This window comes from Carassius carassius, chromosome 17 (genome assembly GCF_963082965.1).
Source record: "Carassius carassius chromosome 17, fCarCar2.1, whole genome shotgun sequence".
Taxonomy (NCBI): domain Eukaryota; kingdom Metazoa; phylum Chordata; class Actinopteri; order Cypriniformes; family Cyprinidae; genus Carassius; species Carassius carassius.
Genome location: NC_081771.1, coordinates 33,973,540 through 33,985,736, shown reverse-complemented (window position 1 = coordinate 33,985,736; position 12,197 = coordinate 33,973,540). Strand labels below are relative to the sequence as shown.

Below are 12,197 nucleotides of genomic sequence, written 5' to 3'. Positions count from 1 at the left end.
CTCAGAGTCACACAAACACACACTCTTCCTCAGTCACACAAACACACACTCTTCCTCAGAGTCACACAAACACACACTCTTCCTCAGTCACACAAACACACACTCTTCCTCAGTCACACAAACACACACTCTTCCTCAGAGTCACACAAACACACACTCTTCCTCAGAGTCACACAAACACACACTCTTCCTCAGTCACACAAACACACACTCTTCCTCAGAGTCACACAAACACACACTCTTCCTCAGTCACACAAACACACACTCTTCCTCAGAGTCACACAAACACACACTCTTCCTCAGAGTCACACAAACACACACTCTTCCTCAGTCACACAAACACACACTCTTCCTCAGAGTCACACAAACACACACTCTTCCTCAGTCACACAAACACACACTCTTCCTCAGAGTCACACAAACACACACTCTTCCTCAGTCACACAAACACACACTCTTCCTCAGAGTCACACAAACACACACTCTTCCTCAGAGTCACACAAACACACACTCTTCCTCAGTCACACAAACACACACTCTTCCTTTGCTCAGGTCGAGCTGCTGCTGATGTGTGAGGGACAGGCGCGTGCCGCGCGCGGGAGATTTACTGTTACTTTGTATCGAGTGCTGAGAGGAAGTTCTGCGATCTGTTACAGTGTGAGTTATGACGCGTATAGTTTGTTTTGTTTCTGTTAGTTTATTTACCGTCAGTTCAGATTCAAATGTTATTCAAGACGGCCTCTACCGTGAATCTTTATAAGATACTTGGATGTCATATCCAAACCACGTTATCAATAACTCTGTCTGTTCTCTTTCTCTCATTATATGTTTGTTCTTTATGATGGAGAGATGTGTCTTCAGTTTGCACAATGATCTTAACTCTAAAATACATCATTCTGTGCAAAAGATTGAGGACATTTTTTATTTCTTTAAAAATTACAATTTAGCAATGACGCATTAATCTGGTCAAAAGTGACAGTAAAGATATTTATCATTTTGCTAAAGATTTTATTTCAAATAAATGCTGTTCTTTTGAACTTTCTGTTCATCTGTGAATCCTGAAAAATAAAATGTGTGACAGTTTCCACAAAAATTTTGATCAGCACAGCTGTGTTCAACATGTTTCTTGAGCAGGAAATCATCATATTTTCATAATTTCTGAAGATCATGTGACACTGAAGACTGGAGGAATGATGCTGAAAATACACAGAAATTACATTTGAACACATTCACAGAAAACAGCAGTTTTAAACTAATAATATTTCACTGTTCTTACAGTATCTTGGATCAAATAAATGCAGCTGTGGTGAGCAGAAGAGACTTCTTTCAGAACTGAACCCAGACTTCTGACTGGTTGTGTGAACACTCATGGATGTTCACCTTTATGTGTAATAGTGCACCGGTTCCTCTGTGTTTCAGTAAACCCATGAGGGAACATGAGCTCTCATGCACGTTCTCCAGAAGATGTGCAGCACCAGCAGGTGACCCAGTCCTCCATCCTCCTCCTGCTTCAGGAGGCCACCAAACTGTCCCCTCCAGTGGACGGCGAGAGCTGGAGTTCTGGACCGTCACATGTAGAGAGTGAAGACAGCGGGTCACTCGTCCTCTCCGGCCGTCAAGTGTCTGAGTTCAGCAGCAGCAGCAGCGCGTGGGACGTGATGCGTCTGATCAACCAGCAGTGTGAGCGGCTGCTGCAGTCCAGCTGTGAGGACACCGCTCAGGTCAGTCTCCACCCATTAGACGTCACCGACACCGTGGTGATGTCCAGACCTCCGTCTGAGCTCGAGTGTCCTGCCATTACCTGCAGCAGCGTCCCATCCAGCGCATGTTTCTCAGTCATTTACGAGCTCACAGATGCAGAGGAACTCAAAGAACCCGGCGATCTGGCTGAGCTCATAAAGACACACACAGCGGATCACATCAGCGCCAGTGAGGAGACAGAAAACCCGTCTGTGCTGCACATCGAGGGCAGTTCTGATCGGGATGAAACCGTTGTCCCTTCCACAGGAAGTGGTTGTCCCCTTGACTTAACTTCCTGTCTGGTGTCTGGGCGAGATGCTGAGAGCGAGTGGTTCCCTCTGAACGCAGCTGAAAGCTCACAGTTTTCCTCACAGCTGACAGACCTCAATAATAATCTCTTAGAGAGCGTGAATAAGGATCGCAGACGGAAGCAGGCTCATCCCGAGCGCAGCCCTGACCCGCAGGACCCCAGCGTGCAGGGAGTGACCTTCAGCATGGCCCCGCAGCTGGACGCTGGTCAGAGCCGACTCATCATCACCTCCAACTACAGGTGGAGCGTCCGAGGGGTGAGTGTGGTGTGTTTCTGCTCCGGGAGGTTGATGATGTGTCCTCCTCTGCTCAGTGAAGAGATCCAGCGCTGGAGGAGAAGCAGGAGCAGCCGCAGCCGGAGTCAGAGGAGCAGCTCAGAGGAGGAGAGCGACCCCTGCAGTCTGTCCCGTCAGTACTGCACACCAGCACCAGAGGGCGCGCATCACACTCTATATACACACACACACACACTCATACTCTCTTTCTCTCTCTCTCTCACACACTCACACACACACACACACTCACACTCACACTCTAACACACTCATACTCTCTTTCTCTCTCTCTCTCTCTCTCTCTCACACACACACACACACACACACACACACATGCACACACACACACACACACACACACACACTCATGCACACACACACACACACACACACACACACACGATTCATGATACGATATCTAAATGAGCTTTTATTCATTACTTAAAACGTTAATCAGAGTTTGATATTAACCCACAAATGAAAATGGTCATTGATCCCCCCCCCCTCAAGACCTGTATGAGTTTCTTTTTTCTGTTGAAGATATTTTGGAGAATATTGGAAACCAAACTTTGACGGTATATATAGTATTTGTTCAGTACAGTGGGAGTGAATGGGTACCATCAAATGTTCTGCTACACATAATTCAGAACATGTAGTCTATTATTCAGCAGAAGACAGAAGCTCGTCCAGCAGTGTCTCTTTAGTGAGTTTAGTCCTGTTTGACTTCACCAGATCGAGTCATGAACGGTGTGTGTGTGTGTGTGTGTGTGTGTGTGTTCAGTTTGAGCAGTGTTTTGTCTCTCTGTGGTTGATGTGATGTGTGTGTTCCTCAGAGAGTAAGATGTGTGCGTCCTGCTGCACGAGGAAGACTCCTCTCTGGAGAGACGCTGAGGACGGGACGCCGCTCTGTAACGCCTGTGGCATCAGGTGCGCCGACCTCTGACCTCTGAACACTGCTCATGTTTTAGATCTGTGTGTTTTTACATGTCAAAAGTCTGACCTTTCCAACACTCTTCATGTTTAATAGTTAGAGGTTTATGGAAAGCACTTTCGTGGACAGTAAGTATTGTTCTCTTGGTTTGGGCAGGTATAAGAAGTACCGCGTGCGCTGTCAGCAGTGCTGGAACATCCCCAAGAAGGACGCAAACACACACTCCACGTGTCAGAGATGCGGCCAGGTCCTGAAGCTGAAGCGCAGAAGCTGGAAGACACTCATGAGCTCCGCTGAAGTCTGAGGATGGGATTCATCAGAGATCCTCGGGGTTTGATCGCTTCGGTTCACTCGTCACTTATTTAATTTACACATTTACTGCTGAATATATTTATTGATTTGTCACAGTGTCTCTGATTTGTGTTTCCGGCTGTGTTTGTGTACGGAGGTTTTCTGTGCTGGAATGAAATATTAAATTCTGTGTATAGTCCTCTGATGTTGCAGATGAATGTGTGCGTCAGTGAGATCAGATCATTGAACAGGCTTCAGTTCCTGCTTGTCTGTGGCTCATTTATTCAGGTTTTGTGACTGAAACTCAGACGTTCTGCTGTAATTGTGACAATAATTGACTGAATTTGATAGAAGTGAAGCTTTGTGTTCTTTTGCTTCATTGGCTGTATTTCCTGAAGGCTCCAGACGCTGGAGGTTGAGTCACTCGTCGGGTGATTATGTTCAGGTTTCTACATCACAATCGGATGATCCTGAGGATTGTTTGAGTTATGAAGAGTGTGTAGAAGCTGTGACTGATCGTGTTTGCTGTGATGTTTCTGTCTCATGGTCTGTGGCTTCTCTGTTGAGATTAGGATTTAGTGGTGATTAGAAAATGTAGAAATTAGACAAATTACATTTCAGGGTTTTTATGTTCACTCCCAAAACCTTTGTGTCCAAGTTCAGAATAACGCTCTGTTGTGTTTCAGTTTGTCAGTGCAACTTTTTAAAAACCTTGAAATCCGATTTCACTCATCTCATATTTTTCTATTATCATGTCCATTTTGTGTGTGCGTGCGCGTGTGCAGAGGTGAGTAGAGTACCCAAAAACTGTACTCAAGTAAAAGTAAAAGTACAGATTTTCCCCCAAAAAATTACTCAAGTAAGAGTATAAAGTACCCATCTTTAAATATACTCCGAAAAGTATTAGTTACCCAAAAGATTTACTCAAGTAAATGTAACTCGTTACTACCCACCTCTGTGTGTGTGTGTGTGTGTGTGTGTGTGTGTGTGTGTGTGTGACTGCTGCTGAACTGGAGGTGTGTGGAGGAGCAGATCTCCTCTAAACTCGTCACCTCACCCGTGAGTTTAAAGCTGGGTTTATGGAGGAACTGGAGTGTGTTCTTCCTGACGGGTCATAACTGATATCTGTCAATATCACAAATAATAAAACATGATCATAAAACTAGAGCAAACACTGTCAAACATCAAGAAGTGTAAATAAATCAGGGCTGTAATGTTCTCTCGCGTATGAATGTCAGTGGTCTTGGATGTATACTGTCAGAAACAAAGCTTTATGTTTACATGCATGACATCAGAAAGTTACAGAAGTCATATTTACCGTTCAGTGCTCAGTGTGACCTGAGAACATTATCTCTGACTCTTGCAGTGTTTCACAGATTAATGAATCAAGACTGAAAAATATTTTACTTGTCAAGTAAAAGCATCTTGATTCAAGAGTGTTTAGATATACACTCGGGGGGGCTATTACATTTCTTCTGAATGAGCACAAAACCTCCTGAACAAACACACACCAGAGAAACAGCAGTTTCTCCTGTTAACAGCATATAGATGAAAACTGAATAATGTTACAGAGTACAGTGCTGATCTGGGAAGTGCTACATGTCTGTGCAAGCTTCACAGGTGTTGATGGAAGCCATTTACTGGATCTATGCTTTGATAATCATACTAAAGTTTAGCCAGATGTAGTTTTTGATAAAAATAAATAAAAAATAGATTTTCTCACCTTTTGGCTCAAAACTATAATTTTTTTTTAATGAAACCTACCTATATTCAAGTGTTGATTAAAAAAAGAATGCATTCAGGGAGAATAAAACAGATTTTTATTTGATGTATTGCATATTCATCATACAGCTAAATATACTGGAGGGCATCAAATTTGAGTGAAAATCATCAAAATCGCTGGCGGTGGCTGGGAACTTAAATAAAAATGCTGGTGGGGAAAGAGTTAACAGTTAGTAAGGTAGTTGTTAAGTTTAGATTTATCTAGGTTTAGGGATGTACCTTTAGAAGTACTAATGAACAGCCGATATGTCAACAGGCATGAATACTGGTCTCCTACTAAAGAGTTAAATCTGTGATTGCAGAAAGCTGCTGAAATGATGCTGAACATTAGTTTTAGAGGCAAATGTTCGAATTTTATAAAATAATTAGTATTAAATCCTAAACCTTCCTCTGATGCATGTAGTTACCTCATATTACTCATTATTTTAATTACAACTTTTATAAATTAAAAAGAAAAGCATACAATTGTTAATAAATACTTCAGGCATAATTTTACAAGTGTCTATTTTAGTGATTGCCAATCTTTTTTTTCATCCATATATTTCTGAAAGCATATGAACTACAGTAGATACATTATGTCACTAAAACGTTGTCTTCTGGTTTTAAACTCCACAGACAACTTTACTGAGTTAAACGTTTTTTACTGCATATGTGTAAACTAATCAAGTATATGTTCCTATCTATATCTTGAAAGATAAATATATGGAGTAAAACAAATTGGTTAAACTTTACATTTAGGCGTCTGTGTAGGAAGTGTACATTGGGATGAAACTGTAGATATAGGGGATCCTTTTAAAAATCTGTTTAGGGCCCAAACGCTAGAACTGATTTCAACACACACACACAGATCAAATCTGAGCGGCACACACTTTATAAACGAGGCCCTCAGAGTTGAAACTGATTTATTCTTGTGTTCATGAAACTGTTGTTGAAGAATCAATTAAGTTTGAGACCCAAAACATGAAGATACTGTAGTAAACAACACACACGTGTCCCTGCAGCACAGAAGCAGTCATCAGTGTCACAGACGTATGTTTGTAGAAATAGACAACAATACACTGTATGGGTCACAATTATACATTTCTCTTTTATGACAGAAATCATTAGGATATAAAGGAAAGATCATGTTCATGAAGATACTTTGTAAATGTCCTACCATAAATATATCAAAACTTCATGTTTGTTTAGTAATATGCATTGCTAAGAACTTAATTTGAACAACTTTAAAGATGATTTTCTCAATATTTAGATTTTTTTGCTCCCTCAGATTCCAGATTTTCAAATAGTTGTATCTCAGACAGATATTGTCCTCCGAACAAACCAGACATCAATGGAGAGATGATTTATTCAGCTTTCAGATGATGTATACATCTCAATTTCACAAAAAAGACCCTTATGACTGGTCATGATACGAGAAACAACAATCGAGGGAATTATTTTACAGTTGCCAGTGTCTCTTACTCTGTTTTGTGTTTGTTGAGTGTCTGTCTGCAGACCTCGGTGAGCACAGATCCCAGCACGGCTCCGAGAGCGCCTCCTACAGCTCCTGCGAGGAACACACCGAGCACCGCTCCGGTCAGAGCCCCGGCGGTCAGCAGCTTCGGCACACGTCCAGCGCAGCGGCTCGCCGTCGGCCACACGGAGCGGAGCCGAGCCGGAGCCGGAGCCGTGGACGCCTCTTCCTCCTCCAGAGCGTCCAGAGAGCGCGAGGGGTTCAGCCGGTCTCGGTCTCTCCTGACGGTCAGGATCTGGTTCTGCTGGAAGAGCGAGGTGCTGTAGAAGTCTTCTCCGCTCTCCTTCACCGTCTGCTGCACCTTCTCCAGCAGCTCCTTCGCTCCGCCGCTCTGCAGGATGTGATAGCGATCGCCGCATCTCTGCACCAGCTCCAGCATCTCCGTCTTCTGGGAGGCGATGTACTCCTCCACCTGCTCCACCTGCGCTGCGTCCGGCAGCAGCTCCGAGCGCGTGAACAGGACCATCGTGTGCCGGCGGATGGCGTCCGTTCCGAATGTGGCCTCCAGTCGACTCAGTGCCAACAGCTCGGAGTGAGCCGGACGGTCCACAGGGACACAGAGCAGGAACACATGAGGGCCCGGGGCCAACAGGGCCACACATGAGGAGGTCTGAGCTCTCACCTCCTCAGGAGATCTCTCCGACAGAAACCAGTCCGGCGTATCCACCACTGACACCTGATGGAGACAGAAACCAGACTCGATCACATGTCCTTCAAACACACACTCGCTCAGCTCCAGAACCTAAAGGGTGCCCATTTCCCACAAGCTGGTATCCAGGGTCTTTATGAAATTCTGTAACATACTTTGATTAAAATTACTCAGTGGTCACCCTGTCAAAAACAGCTCTGTTCACAGCGACCCATTTGGGCGCATGTCCCTTTAAATGCTAATGAGCTCTGCTGACCCCGCGCTTTCTTCTGTTAAATTCACCATTCATATTCATGCAGGTAAGACGGCTCAAAAACGATTCATAATATAATTTATAAATGACTTAGTTAATAAGTCAAACACCTTTATTAACCCTCTACAAAGACAACCTCAATGTACTGCACTGGACACGACAAAGCCATCGTTATAAATCATCTGAACTTCATATCACAATAGAACGAGGCATCAGTTTACTGTCGGGGATCTGTCGTGTCGCGACAGCATCACTGATATAATGAGCTCTTCGGTATTTTGTGGCGTCTGCTGTGAGACTGAAGTGTCCCTGTTAGAGATGTTTGAGAATGAGCTTTCATGCAGTGTGTAACACATCTCTAAGAGAATTAAAAACAACCTGAAAGTGTACTGTGTATAAAGTTATAGTCTCTCAAAAGAAAGAGTCGACTCTGAATCCTTGAAACGAGTCATTTTCAAAACGAATCCCAAGCCGTTTCATGTTGATGTCATCACCGAACATTAGCATATCCCCGCCCACTTGCTGGTCTTATAGCATTGGTCAAAATGAAAATTCCTTTTTGGAGCAGTAAAAACAGTTTCCCCGGTAACACTGTACACAAAGCAGCACTGCGTTCACAAACACTGCTTCATCAGGCGTTACAGGCACGATCCAATCGACCAGTCACCGCAGACTAGCATCACGCAAAGAGGTTTGGAAAAATGAATGGTTGAGCGAATCGTTTGGGAGTCATTGAGCAAGTAAGGTAAAAATAAATGCATATTATAAAAGCATGAAAGTGTTTTTTGACCTTACTCCCGAAACCAAAATATAAACCTTTCATAACCCCAGTTTTGTAGAAATAAAGCTGTTCTCATCACATATAACACATCATTCAGTAGCTATGCTTCTATCACCCTGTTTTTATGCACGTTTTGAAGTATCGCAACAGAAACAATGCCAAACTTAAAAAAACAAACTTTAATTCACAATAAATAAATCAATAATACATCTTCTCGAATCCTTCACTGCAGCTGCACAAATCCTGTTCTATGAATCACAAATCCATAAACTCGTACGCTCATGTTGTGCTACTACTGCTGCAGTGAATACGGTGCGTCAAATAATTCACGAAAAGCCACGGATTAATTTTGTATATCTGCAAATCAGTATGTGAATTCTTGCAATGGGATTTGCACACTTATAGAATGTTTTCTTAAATATATACATCAATTTTCTTTTCTTGGATGCCTTTTCTAGCACAAACACAAGTGCATAACGACAACGGCCTGAATCTGCTGCTTCGAAGTTCAAACCGGTTCATGGCTTGTAAATGAAACGTTTCGCGCTCTCCCTTTGTCTGGCGGAGAGCTGTGAGATACTGACCCGTGTGTCCTCCACCAGCGCTCGGGCCTTCACACACCGCTCAGAGTCCACCATCAGATCAAACTCATCACCTCCCAGAATGATGTTCCCAGCCGCAGTCTTCCCAGAACCACAGCGACCCAGTAGAACCAGCCTCAGCTCCGGCAAAGAAGAGTCATCCAGAGGATCAGAGCAGCAATCTAGAGGGTCACCGCCATCCCAAACCGTGTTCAAACTCTGATGGACTAGAACGAGAGACAGAAGCAGACGCATCACTCACCTGGAGCTTTCTAGTGATCCTGAAGACCTGGCTGTGTTTAGTTAGTGTTGGAGCTCAACTCTGCTTAGTGTACAGATTAGTGTTCACTACTGAGTGTCTGAGCTCCTGCATCACTGTGACTGGTTTGGGTTAGAGTCAGTCTTAGTGTTTCCTAACCCTGACCCTGACATGATCAGATGAACATCTTTCACCTGCTGCACCATATAACAGGATAAAACTCCTTCAGATGCACAGAGAGCCAGAAGATCCCATAGACGGTGGATCGGACACATAATAGAAACCTTCTGCTGTTGATGGAGCTGTACTGGACCTCTGGCATCTCCATCATCTGACCGAGAGTCACACGAGTATAACCTCTCATGATGACCCTCTCTCCTCTTCCAGCAAAAACATTTTTAAAGTAATCCGCTAACTCACCTAGCTGGTGTTTTATTAAATTTTAATATCAAAATGTGAGTGAGAAGAGAAAAAATATATAATAACTTAGATATCAATCTGCAGATGTGATGGAGACCGCTCTATGTTTAATGAAGCATGCACACTGGTCTGAATCAGACCGTCTCTCAGCTGTAATATGAGCACGATTGGTTTGATGAGATCAGACGTGTCCAGTCCTGCTCCTGGAGGTCAGATCGTGGTCCAGCGCTCCTTCAGATGCTGATGATCTGCTTCAGCTGTGTTTAACAGCTCCAGAAACAGAACTGGACACTCCTCTCATGTGTTCGTTCATCTGTCCACAGGTCAGTTTTAGCACCTCTGTTGAGTTTGAAGCTCAGGCTTTTCTCCAGCGGTGTATGTCGGCCGTCTGTTTCCTCACACTGAAGCCCGTTGGTCAGGCGTCTCTCAATCATTACATCACTTCCTGTTTCTTCAAGCGTGTTGATGAGTGTTTGTTTTCCTCTCCTGTGTGTCTCCAGGTGAAATCCTCCGTTCCTCTGCATCATCTGCTCCACCTGAGACACAGCAATCTAGTCACACATTTCCCAAAATCTCCTAAAAAACTGCAAAAAATTATTTCTTGGTTAGTATTTTCTAGTATAAATATCTAAACATTGTTGAATCAAGATGCATTTACTTGACAAATAATATTAAGATATTAGAAATAAACGAAGCAAAGCTTAAAACAAGCAGAACAATCAGCTAATAATGAGGTAAGACAAGTAATCGTAACTAAAAGACAACACAAGATTATTTTTCTGGTCAGATATTTTTGCTAAATCAAATATATATATATTTTTTCAGAAAATGACGTAGTAAGTAATTTTAGATGTAAAGTAAATTCATCTTGATTCAATAATTTTTTTGATATTTACACACACACAAAAAAAGAAACTGGATTTGTCAAGCACAATCATCCCATCTAAAGCAGTCTGAATTAAGATCAAAAGTCCATTATTTTGTTCCAGCATCAAACATGATAATGTTTTGTTATAAATGCATTCAATCTGATGAGAAAACAGCACTGGGTCAAGAGTCACAGAGCAAATGAAATCAGACTTTAACAGCTCTTTTTACTTTCAGATCATTCTGAGTTTAATAGCTATGATACTGTTTTTGAATTCAAATCTTTGCACATTTATGACAGGAAAAAACTGGCTTATAACGACGCCTAGGAAAAAACAGTTCAAAATGATGCACAAAGCCAAATAGAGAAAGCTGTTGATGGTTGTGGACTGACTGGGATCTGGTCTGGAGCACTAGAGGACCGAGTCTCCTCACCTTCTCCAGCAGAGCGAGGACCTGCTGTCTGTCGTCCGGTCTGCGGTTCCTGATCACATGACAGCGGCCATGACACCTCCTCACCACCTCCTGAAGCCCCGCCTCCTTCCCCAGGTACTGCTCCACACCGCGCTCCATCAGGTATTCTCCACAGGTGAGCAGCACCAGCGTGTGAGCCAGCACCGACGGCCCGAACATGCGCTCCAGCTGATCCGGGATGCGCCGCTCCACCTCTGTGAACTCTCCGATGGGGATGAGGAAGAGGAGGACGAAGGGCCCGGGAGCGCTGGAGCCCAGGAAGCGCAGGGTCTCCTCCTGGATGTGGTCCTCCACCTGCTGACCGCGCCAGTACCAGCGAGGGGTCTCCACGATCGTCAGCCGCCGGCCCTCAGACACACCGCTGCGGATCTGACTCACACGGGACGAGGCCGAGGGCCCCGGGGCCGAGCTCTGACCCAGCAGGGTGTCCGCTGTCAGGGTCTTCCCACAGCTGATGCTGCCCACCAGAACCAGACACAGCTCGGACGGCGAGCCGGACACTACTGACACACAGACACCATACACAACACTAGTTACTCTACTACTGGAACACATTACTTCTGAGCACTTCTCTACATTCCTAAGAACTGTAAATCATTTTGAAACGTTAAACACAGACAGGGTTAACCTTACGGTGGAACTCAACACTGACTTATAAAACCTTTCATCACTTGATTTAAGATTATAATTTAATTTTGAAGCACAGCCTCCACAAAATCAGGCTTTAGCAACTCTTTTTACTTTGAGATCATTCTGAGGTTAAATACTGCTTTAAAACGGTTTACTAGCTATGATACTGTTTTAGAAATCAAGCCTTACAACATCCATGACAAGAAAAACTGGCTTATAACAACGGTTTGGAACAAATTGTTAATCTTAGAACATTATGCATAGAAAACTAAAGTTATCGAACAGTCATGTGTCCTAAACTCCTGAAACATTAATGTTTCATATTTTAAAGCAGTCGCTGCAATCTGGGAAAGAAATCAATCAAATCTGAATGTGTTTGAAATATTCAAAATATGTTAGTTTCAGACTCTATTTTGAGTTTCATGTGATTAATATCTCATGCT

General features: G+C 43.5%; 2 protein-coding genes across 2 annotated transcripts; one reads left to right on the top strand and one right to left on the bottom strand.

The window, feature by feature from the left end:
• Positions 1 to 1,436: 1,436 nt before the first annotated feature.
• On the top strand, positions 1,437 to 3,558 carry zglp1 (zinc finger GATA like protein 1). The gene is made up of 4 exons (XM_059570123.1): positions 1,437 to 2,290; positions 2,363 to 2,457; positions 3,157 to 3,250; positions 3,411 to 3,558. The coding sequence occupies exons 1-4, from the start codon at positions 1,437 to 1,439 to the stop codon at positions 3,556 to 3,558; spliced, it is 1,191 nt and encodes a 396-aa protein (XP_059426106.1).
• Positions 3,559 to 6,502: 2,944 nt separating this feature from the next.
• LOC132160440 (GTPase IMAP family member 8-like) lies at positions 6,503 to 11,894 on the bottom strand. Its single transcript, XM_059570122.1, has 4 exons — positions 11,086 to 11,894; positions 10,121 to 10,319; positions 9,108 to 9,331; positions 6,503 to 7,516 (listed from the first exon to the last, which is right to left on the bottom strand). The coding sequence occupies exons 1-4, from the start codon at positions 11,677 to 11,679 to the stop codon at positions 6,785 to 6,787; spliced, it is 1,749 nt and encodes a 582-aa protein (XP_059426105.1). The 5' UTR covers positions 11,680 to 11,894; the 3' UTR covers positions 6,503 to 6,784.
• Between the last annotated feature and the right edge of the window lie 303 nt (positions 11,895 to 12,197).

Coding starts and splice junctions, on each gene's coding strand:
- LOC132160440 (XM_059570122.1), bottom strand. CDS start 11,679: ATGTGTTCCAGTAGTAGAGTAACTAGTGTTGTGTATGGTGTCTGTGTG. Junction 9,332..10,120: donor GAGCTTCAAACTCAACAGAG/GTGCTAAAACTG, acceptor CTCTCGTTCTAG/TCCATCAGAGTTTGAACACG. Junction 7,517..9,107: donor CGCTGGTGGAGGACACACGG/GTCAGTATCTCA, acceptor TGTCTCCATCAG/GTGTCAGTGGTGGATACGCC.
- zglp1 (XM_059570123.1), top strand. CDS start 1,437: ATGAGCTCTCATGCACGTTCTCCAGAAGATGTGCAGCACCAGCAGGTG. Junction 2,291..2,362: donor ATCATCACCTCCAACTACAG/GTGGAGCGTCCG, acceptor TCCTCTGCTCAG/TGAAGAGATCCAGCGCTGGA. Junction 3,251..3,410: donor TGTAACGCCTGTGGCATCAG/GTGCGCCGACCT, acceptor TGGTTTGGGCAG/GTATAAGAAGTACCGCGTGC.